The 10,141-nt window shown below is 41.0% G+C and overlaps 1 protein-coding gene across 28 annotated transcripts in view; it reads left to right on the plus strand.

The window, feature by feature from the left end:
* Positions 1 to 5,674, plus strand: part of GPHN (gephyrin) — a 648,985-nt gene extending 643,311 nt beyond the window's left edge. For all 28 annotated transcript variants that reach the window (XM_075065364.1, XM_075065351.1, XM_075065350.1 and 25 more), the window contains 3 exons: positions 637 to 740; positions 2,993 to 3,089; positions 4,657 to 5,674. In XM_075065364.1, the coding sequence (XP_074921465.1) occupies positions 637 to 740; positions 2,993 to 3,089; positions 4,657 to 4,790 (335 nt within the window). In that variant the 3' untranslated portion in view covers positions 4,791 to 5,674. The remainder of the gene's footprint in view (positions 1 to 636; positions 741 to 2,992; positions 3,090 to 4,656) is intronic.
* Positions 5,675 to 10,141: the final 4,467 nt, after the last annotated feature.

Here is a 10,141-nt window from a genome sequence, read left to right on the forward strand (position 1 = left end):
GGAGTCACCTACTGTGGAATACACATGAGCAATCACTCGAAGAAGAAAGGACAGTTACCTGTTCTGTAACTGGCATTCTTAGAGATGTGTTGCTCAGGTGTATTCCACATCCCGCCCTCCTTCCCCTCTGTTGGAGTTGTCTGGCAAGAAGGAACTGAGGATGGGGGGAGTGTACAGCTCTCTTTATTGCACGATATAGAGGCGCCACTCTAGGGGTCGCAGCGGTGCTCCCCCACTACGGGTACTATTAAGGGAAAAATTTCCAGCACCAGTGCACATGGCGAGCACACATACCTACTGTGGAATACACATGAGCAACACATCTCAAAGAACACCAGTTACAAAACAGGTAACTGTCCTTTCTGTGGCCCTAAATTTCCCTTTCAATTTCAGTTGAATACAATATTCTGCTTCACTTCTTGTCCTAAACTCCTGAGTAGCATAATTGTGTACTGCTTAACAACTGCTATATGCCACTCAAGATTCAAGTGATGTTTTTTCCTGTGTATATAGTGTGAAAAGCATTTTGGAATCCTTTAAGATGAAAGTTGCTATGGAAATGTGAGATTTTTCATCATTTCACATCTTAACTCAGAATTACTCACATGTGAACTATTGTTGTGTTTTGCTCTCTAGGAAATCCTGTATCAGCTGTTGTCACCTGCAATCTCTTTGTTGTCCCAGCATTGAGGAAAATGCAAGGCATCCTGGATCCTCGGCCCACCATTATCAAAGCCAGGGTAAGGACTTTCAAATATAGGATATTTGAAAAATATATTTGAGATCCTGCTGTCTGACAGGCTCAGTGAGCCATGTTCCCCCCACCACGACCACCACCCATACTCTGTCTAACTTTGGATATCTCAGCACTGGAGATATGATGATAAATTGAAGGGAATTCACAGCAGAGAATAGATCAGATGACTAAAGGAGAATGATTTGGAAAGATTTCAAAAAGCTAAATATAGATTGGATTTGATTAAACAAAAACTAAAGGTCATAAGACAATTGCCTGAAAAGATGTAATGGGTGCTTACACTGAGAAGGGACAGGAATAGTTTAGGGTTGGCTTAGAGGTTGCTATTGGAGGCCCTTTCTCCAGTCTCCTCCCCAACCCAGGGCTGAGTGTAAAATTTCCACCATGCCTCTTCCAAGCTACTGTCAGCCCAGGGAAAGAGGAGACTGGATCAAGGAATCAATAATTCCCAGTTTCCTGCATAACAGTCCAGAGAGTCCTGTTAGGCCTATCAAACCAGCCCATCCACATACTTGCAAATTTGCTCATTTAACATCATTCCTAGCTTCATTTAATGATTATTTTAGCTCCTGAAATCACTGCAAGATGGATCTGTTTTTCACTTACACATTGCTGCATCTCTGTTTCATTTTTCCCAGACCCTTTACTTTGAATATGGGGTAATATCAGTCTCATTCATGCATGTTCCTGACAGTGCAGGTTGCAACTCACTGAGCAAAGGAGGCCATTTAACACTTATGCATTTCATAATGGCTTTCCCTCTAGCTCATTCCTCCAGCCATTTTCTGGATTTGGAAGGGGGCTAAACTCTTCCAGGCTGGAATTTTCTGTAGGTGCTGTGTAATTGTAGAACATGGCAGTGTTTTTATGAAGTATTGCGATTTCATTGAATGTACCTGCTGTGCATAGGGCACCACTGAAGATATGCATGGTCCATTAAGCAATACTGAAGCAAGTCGAAAAGTACTGCATTTATATCTAATCCAAGAAGGATAAGAAAAGCAGTCCTAGCTGATGTTTCAAGCTGACACCCATAAGCTTGCAGCTGACATAATGTACTAAAATGTTTAAAGGTCACTGATATCAAGAAATGTTCTGCTGAGTCATATTGATGTTACATTTGAAAGAACTGACTGTCCAAAGCCCAGAACTATGGTAGTGGGCTGGGGTGAGGATGGACTTTTTTACCAGAATTTTGAGTACACATAGGATTTAGGAAGGTCAGAGACATAGTATAAGAGCATAAGAAAGGCAGTGCCTGGAAGAGTAGTTCAGACAATTGCAGGAAGAACATGTGGACTGAAACGATGAAAAGAAAAAGGGGGAAAGCAAAGGGGATTTCTGTTAAGCTTTTCTGAGCTGTTCAGTTTGTGTAGAAGGATTACCTAGAGATGCAGGAAACATATAGTCAGCCCAACTTACTTAACCTATCAGAATCCTCTCTATTCACATCAGAATGTTGAATGAAAATAGGAAGGTTTTGAGGTAGTGTCTATAAAGTCACTGTTATGTCCACGTTTCTCTCCTCTTAATGATGTCTGTTTCAAATTTGCTCAGTTTAGAAAAAATCTATGGACTTGTAAACTGTCAGTGCTGTAAACACTACCTGCAATCTCAACAGCAAGCTCTATTCTTTCTGCCTCTTAACCAGTCATGCCACTCTGTCCAGGGATCCTATCAGATCTCACAAGGATTGGGCTGTAGGAAGTGCTGATGGTGATTAACTAGATGCCACTCTTCCCTCTGAGTCAATACCCAACCAATACCACAGAGTGTCATTAGTGGGAGCTGCACTGTTTGAAGCACCATCTTTCGAATGAGATGTAAGCCTGAGGTCCTGACCACTTGACTTGCCCATGGAATTTTTTACAGTAGTAGGGAATATTAGCTCTTGGGTTTATCCGGTTGAGATAATTACTTCCTGCCAATCTTAATTCTCCCTACAATTTCAATTGCATAAATTACTCTACAGTCCTAGTCCTAAACAGTTATACAATGCTGCTCTGCAGTTAAAAAAATCTTGTGTTCCATCCCAGAGGTGGATAGGTACTTGAGATAAAAAGTATTAGCTGTATGAGTATGAGTTTACCCAACCTTCACCAGTAGTAAATATTCTACAGTCAGAACTGAGCTGACAATCCTGTTGCCAATGACTAAGGCAAAATAAAGTCTAGCTTGTTGAATGACATGTGAATGAAAGCCTGTATCTTCTTTCTCTCTTTGCTTCTCCTGCAGTTATCATGTGATGTAAAATTGGATCCTCGCCCAGAATACCATCGGTGCATACTGACTTGGCATCACCAAGAACCACTGCCTTGGGCACAGAGTACAGGTTAGCCACTTACATAGACTGACACACCCACAAACAGGCTCCCAAACATCCACTATACAAACAATCAAACACATATTTACACATGTATGCCTGTAACTGCACGTTTGCCAACATACATATGCGCGCGCACACACACACCTGCACATACTTACATCCAAGTTCACTGATGCTGTAGAACACAGACTTGCTAGCCTATGCCAATTATTACGCAATTGCTTGCCTTCATGCTCCCTGAAACACATTTATTTGCATATACACAGCCTGCCTATTTACACGTTCTTTTGCATAAACATTCACTCATACTTGTTTGTGCTCGCTTATAGACATGCACTTCCTCACATGCTCACTTCCACACTCATACATTTACTAAATACAAGTTGGGGCATGGATGGGAGCTGGGTGATTTAATTTAATGCCAAATAAACAGAGATGTTGCTAGCTGAATGGGAGAAACATTCAGTAGAGATAGCTGAGGGTAGTATCTATTCTCTCAATCAAGAGGATATAGCCACTTTTTACACAAGATTTGCAATCTGGGGTGCTGTTCGATCCTCAACTGCTCCTAGATTTCTAGGTTGAAGAAGGACTTGAATAGTTTTTCCATCAGCATGTGGCTAGTAGGTTGACCTTGCCTCTCTCTCAGATGGATGTAGATCATGCTGCAGCTACTTGTGCTTTTGTCACCTTCAGATTGGTTTAAAACAATACATCCTACATGAAGCTTTCCTTGGAGACTACCTGGAGACATGTTAGTACTGATTGTGTCTCACTGCTTACATAGGTAGATTTCACACATGGAGCTCTACACCTTTGATTCCAAAGTCTGAACAGGCACTTTTACAGGTGCAATTCAAGATGCTGATTTTTATCTGTAAAGCTTTACATCATTTAGTTCCTGGTTATTTTATGCACTACCTCTTCTCTCATGTTCCAGGCAGACAGCTGATACCAACTGGAATGCTCTCTCACTGTCAGTCCCTAGGTTTGAACACCAAGAACCAAAAGGCAGGATATTCTCTGTCGGGATTTTTGCCACTGTATTTCGCTTCACAGTTGGTCCAGCAGAGCTGAAATTATTCACTTTCACAACATATTGCAAGTCTGAGGGTGTCAAATGGGAGTGGGAGTTCAGAGTTCTTATGAGTGAATGAATTATGTGCATTGTGCTAGGTTTTTAGTTATTGTACAAAATGGATTAGACACACTTATACGTTGTAAGATAACTACAGTGTCAGTGGAAACTGGAGAGAAGGCAATCTGAAAATAGGAAGATTTGAGAACATCGATGGAAAGGTGGGGTAGTAAGGGGAAGAAATGTGGGAGCTTGGATAGCAAGGAGGACAAGTGAGTGAATGGAAGTTTGGAGAACCTGGAAAAAGTAGGCTGCCAAATTCTCTCTCCTGGGTACTCTGTAGGTATTTGCCATGTGTCTGTTAAGTATCCAGACCCCATGCTCCATGACTAAATTAGCTCCATGATTCTCCTTCTAAGAATAGCCCTTTTTTCCATCTTCATGTATTGTGGTAGTAGTACTGTAAACCTCAGTCTTTCTCTCATTCTGCTCTAGGAAATCAGATGAGCAGTCGTCTGATGAGTATGCGTAGTGCCAATGGACTGTTGATGCTACCTCCAAAGACAGAGCAGTATGTGGAGCTTCACAAGGGCGAGGTGGTGGATGTCATGGTCATCGGAAGGCTATGATGTCACCAGCAAGAGTGAAGCTTTGATGCATGTCCACATATCATTGACTGTATCCTGTAATATGCAACGGCACAGCTAGTTTTTCTGAACTGGATAAAAGTTGATCAGTATAGTCAACATCTTGAACTATATTTCAAATGGAATTTAAATAAATACCTTTTAAAAAAAACTTTAAAATAACAAATCTTAACAAAGAAATTTATTCTGATTATATCAAAGCAACTTTTTCCTTTCTTGCAATTGCTTTGTGTGTTCAATGCTAGTTCTGATAGCAGTAGCTTTTAGTAGACAGCAGTAGGTGCCTGCAGAACTTGTGTTTTTTCTCATCTTTAAGATACAACTACTTATGCTCTTAAAACAAGGCTGTCTGCTTATTTATACTAGCGTAGACAACACTTGGATTTCCCTTATTAGTATGCTTCATAAGTGCTTCACAGAGAGCTTCTGCTTGTTCTTTATCTTGTATCTCGTGTTGATGTGCACAGTGCCAAAAGCAGAGTGGCTGCACTGGGAACCCGATCAAGCCCCGAGGTTTCCCCCCTCGCTGCGCGTTCAGGGATATCTCTTGGCCCAGCAGCCACCCGGCTCAGTACTCTTGGGCAGTAACTGGATACCTTTTATTTGAACAAACAAAAAAAATTGCTTCCTTAAGTGCTGACAGCCTTTTTAACCAATACATTTAAAGATGTACAGAACTAAAACCTAAAAAAAAAAAATCAAAGACTGATCTTGTACAGATATTAATGTTACCAGCATTCATGTGGAAATCAAATGAGCGAAGAAATAAAACTAATGTTAAACAACTCTGTACCATAACATTTTCTGTAATGATATTGAAACTTAAATGAATAAAAAAAATTCCTTGATCATTATTTAAAATTTCACTGTTTTAGCCTTGTTGTTTGAAAATAGGGAATAATGTTTCTTTCAGTTTTGGGGGGGAATGGCTGGGATAAAAGGAATTGTCTAGGATGATATAATGAGTGAACTGAAGTTAGACCAAAAGGAAATGTAGATTGTTCTAAATAGACCTCTAGCCTGACATAATGCGGTCCTCAGGAGCCAAAAAATCTTACCGCGTTATAGGTGAAACCGTGTTATATTGAACTTGCTTTGATCCACCGGAGTGCACAGCCGCCCCCTCCCCCCCACCCCAAGCACTGCTTTACCGCATTTCATCCGAATTCGTGTTATATTGGGTCGCTTTATATTGAGGTAGCGGTATATAAGATCTGTGGAATAGTCTCCCAGTTGAAGAGGTGGAAGAACCCATGACTGGGCAATTTAAAACTAAACTAGAAAAGGCACTGAAGAATATGCTGTGCTTTCGTTGAATTGCATGACAATTCTGCACTAACCCCTGAGATGTACTAGAGGTGGCCTAGTACTATAGGTCCTTTCTCTCCTCTTCATGAATCTTTGATTAATACCTTGTCAATTCACAACTTGCCCAAATTATGTGCTCTGGGGTTCCATGTATAGCTACAGAGTCCATAAATTACATCCCTTTAGAACAGTGGTTCCCAAACAGGGGTTCATGAACTCCTGGGGGTTTGCAAAATGTTACAGGGGGTTCTCAGGAAAAAATTCCCTAATGGCAGATAGAGCTGTCCTTAGGGACCGTAGGCAGCATGGGGCCCAGAGCCCCTGGACTTCCAAGAGCTAAACATATCTATCACACAGAGGAGACTTAAACTTCAAGACTCCTTATAAGCAATGGAAAGGGAGGTAGATTTTTTTTTGCTGTTTTTAAAATTAAATAGGCAGCTAGTATTGTTTTTAAAATTATTATGAAGAACAAGTTTAAGCTTTGTTGTAATGTGTGTTGTTTGCCTGGACTAGGGTGACTAGATGTCCCGATTTTATAGGGACAGTCCCGACATTTAGGCTTTTTCTTATATAGGCGCCTATTACCCCCCCACCCCCGTCCCGATTTTTCACACTTTCTATCTGGTCATCCTAGCCTGGACTGAATCCTTGTGTAAGAGGAACTCTTTGAGCTGGCTTCTTAAATACCTTCATGCTGTTTCACATCTGATACTCCATGATGAAACATAGGAGTCTTGTCTTATAACAGGCTTATTCAAAGTGATGCAAGCTACGAAAGTGAGATCTTGGAAGAGTGTTGCTGTTTTCATAATGTAATAAAAATACTGTATGATAAATAATAATAAATTGTGTGTAATAAGCATGTCATAAAAACAAATTTTATATTTCCAATATCACTGCTTTTATAATTTATACTCAGGTAAAGGAGAAAATCCCTGGAAATATTAATTTTTAGGAGCAGGTTTGCAAGACTTAACATTTTAGTGAAAGGGGTTCACAGGTTGTTAAAGTTTGAGAACCACTGCTTTAGAATGATCCTACACTGTGGAGTCAGTGCTATCATGCCTGCTCCATTAATGAAGTCAGACCAATTCTGGCTAGTAGTTTTGTAGTTAAGGTGCTGGAGGGGAACTCAGGAGATCTGGTTTCAGTTCCTGACTGCCATAGACTCTGCCACTGTGTGACTTTGGGCGCACTTAATTGCTCTGTGCCACAGTTCCCCCGCTGTAAATAGAGATAATATTTATCTGCCTCACAGGGATGGTGCCAGGATAAATTCATTAATATTTAGGAAATGCGCAGATACTGGTTCTGCAATGATAGGGACCACAGAAATACCTAGTGAAAGAGACCTAAAGTAACAAGCCTTTGCAAAATGCTCTGGAAGGTGAGACTCTTAAATATGATGCAGACAAATAATTATTATATCAGTTACAAGGCAAATATCAGGCAGCATAGAAAATAAGATTTATTAACCACATTACTAAGAACAATTTGATGGCAGGTTGTTCATAGTGTTGGAGCATTTTGTTATAGAGAACGATAGCGAGACTCCAGAAAATTTACAAGTAGCCATCTTACGCCTGGTCTATGTTACAAAATTTCACTCTATCTGAAGATGGCTGTGAACAAGCATGTTAACTAACGCAATGTTGAACATTATGTATCAGTCAGTGTAGAACAAGCCAACTCATCTCACCAACCAGCTAACCATCATTGTGTATAACTAAAATATTTAAAGGTAAAAATGCCAGGGAACAGTCATTTTGCAGCCACAGTAACTGGTTTGGCACATTAGTCATGTTTGGCCAGACCCTATTCCATCAAAGTTTCAGAGAATCCTCTCACATGTGGCTTAGTATCCAAGACAACAGGGTATGTTGTGTAGGTGGCTCAGAAAGTTGGTAGAGGGCTGTGGACCCTTTTAAAATCCTTTCTACCAAGCCTAGATTGATAGTGACTGAACAGCATTACTATCTGAACAATATTTCTTGGCCTTTGTAAAATAGATTGATAAACTCAAAACAGTTCCTAGTGGACAGATGTTCACATCATAACTTACAGTCTTCTTGGTAGCTTCAGAAAATAAGTCAAGGAATGATGGGTCTCATCCTCTCTCACTGTGTGGTTATACAGACTCAGGAATGAGAAAGTGGTAGGCCAATTTGAAGGGTATTTGCATTAATTTTACCTCTCCAGTGGATAATCAGAGTATTTCAGTCCAAAGACTATCAACAGGGTAACGATCATAACTCAATGTAATACTAGAAAATATATAAAGTGACAGAAGGCAGGGCTTGTATTTTGGCTTTTCTGTTTTTCTCTTTTTTGACCTGGTTCCCCACTTGTCTTGTAGTTTGGAGATTTCTTCAGCAGTGTATACAAGGTGATGCTCGGCAGTAGAAGCTTATGCAAGAGACTTTCTGAGTCATATTCATCCAATTGGATCCTATAGTGACTTATGTGCTTACTAGCGTCCTGATACCAGAACCTTTACTGGGACTCTGGGTAATATCACATACAGAAATTTGCTGCACTGAATTGGACAAGTGGAAGGACAAGATGACCTAATAGATCTTTTCCATTACTAATCTGTAAGATTCTAAGTACAACAATTACAACCTTCATTCTATCCTGTAGAGTGATATTCAACTATGTCAACCCTCCTGTTACATGGAAGAGATCATCTGCCTTTAGGGAAGTGGATGACTCAGAGGACTGTTAATGGAAAATGAATCTTTAACCTTTCTGTGACTAGTTCAAATCTGGCCTGAAGTGTTTGTGACTGAAAGTTATCAGCTGAAGGCTCCTTGGTGGGCTATATGAACTGTATTGGAGGAAGGGTTTTCTCAGTTCCCCAAGGACAGATATTAGCAACATAGAAACCACCAGTTTAATTGACTACATTACTGACCAGGGCTTTGGAGCGGAGCCTGGAGCTGGAGCGCGGAGCAGCTCCGGAGCAGTGGCGCTGCAGGTTTTTGCCTGGAGCTGGAGCGGAGCCAGAGCACAGCTCCAAAGCCCTGTTACTGACAGGATAGCAAACAAGCCAAGGACTTAACTCTTCTTTTATGGGGAGAGATGGAGTCACTACACGCAGTGGTGGGAAGAAGCTCGTTCTGCTGCTGTCTGTGATGTAGTTCTTGCACAGATAAATCAGAGATGTCAGCTTAGCTTCTTTCATTAGCCATACAGTAACTTTTAATAACTGTAGTATCCCAGCAGTTACATCACTGCATTTACTTTCCGTTCCAGGATATTTCTTTCCTGTTATTTTCATATTCGCTTCAACGCAGCCCAGGACCAGAATCTGTCAGTTATTCCTCCACAGTGATTGCCAAGGAGTGACTGAATTTCAGTGGTGAGTTAGAGTCCAGAGGGAGACTTTTTACTTTATGTCTAATTGAAGGCTAGGATGCATGGTATTAGACAACAAAGGCAGAGATGGAAGGAAGAGATGCCTGGAGGATAGATGGGACCGAATATTTCTGCCAGAAAACAATGAGATTTTGGTGAGTAGGTAAGCTTTTCACTCTGAGTCAGTACTGAATCCAGTATGATGCCAAGCTGCTGCAGATAGTAGGTTTGGGTTGGCTGGTTTTGGGGAGGTGGGGGTTCAAACCAAGGTTCTCAACACTTATGATTACTAAATATTTCCATGTCCTTTATCATGAGCTGGGATCATAGCCCTCATGTCCTGACCAAATTCCACTTTGAGTAATCACATTTTCCCTCTCTAACCATCACCAGCAATTTCAATTTCTTTCCTCACCCCAGTTTCCTCCACTCCACCAATAGTGCCTACTTAGACTGGTCACTGGTTCACTTCTCCTGTGCTGTCTTCCACATCTCACACACACAATGCCCTTCCCAATCTGCCTTGTTGTGCCCACCCCTCCTCATAACCTGATGTGACAATGAGGCCAACTGACATGACCTATCTCCAAGAGAGACTCTGTAATAGCATGACTTTTGTTAGGTGATGCATAGTCCAAAGACCTTAAATCTAAGAGGAACCTAAT

Source organism: Chelonoidis abingdonii, chromosome 4, assembly GCF_003597395.2.
Source record: "Chelonoidis abingdonii isolate Lonesome George chromosome 4, CheloAbing_2.0, whole genome shotgun sequence".
NCBI lineage: Eukaryota > Metazoa > Chordata > Testudines > Testudinidae > Chelonoidis > Chelonoidis abingdonii.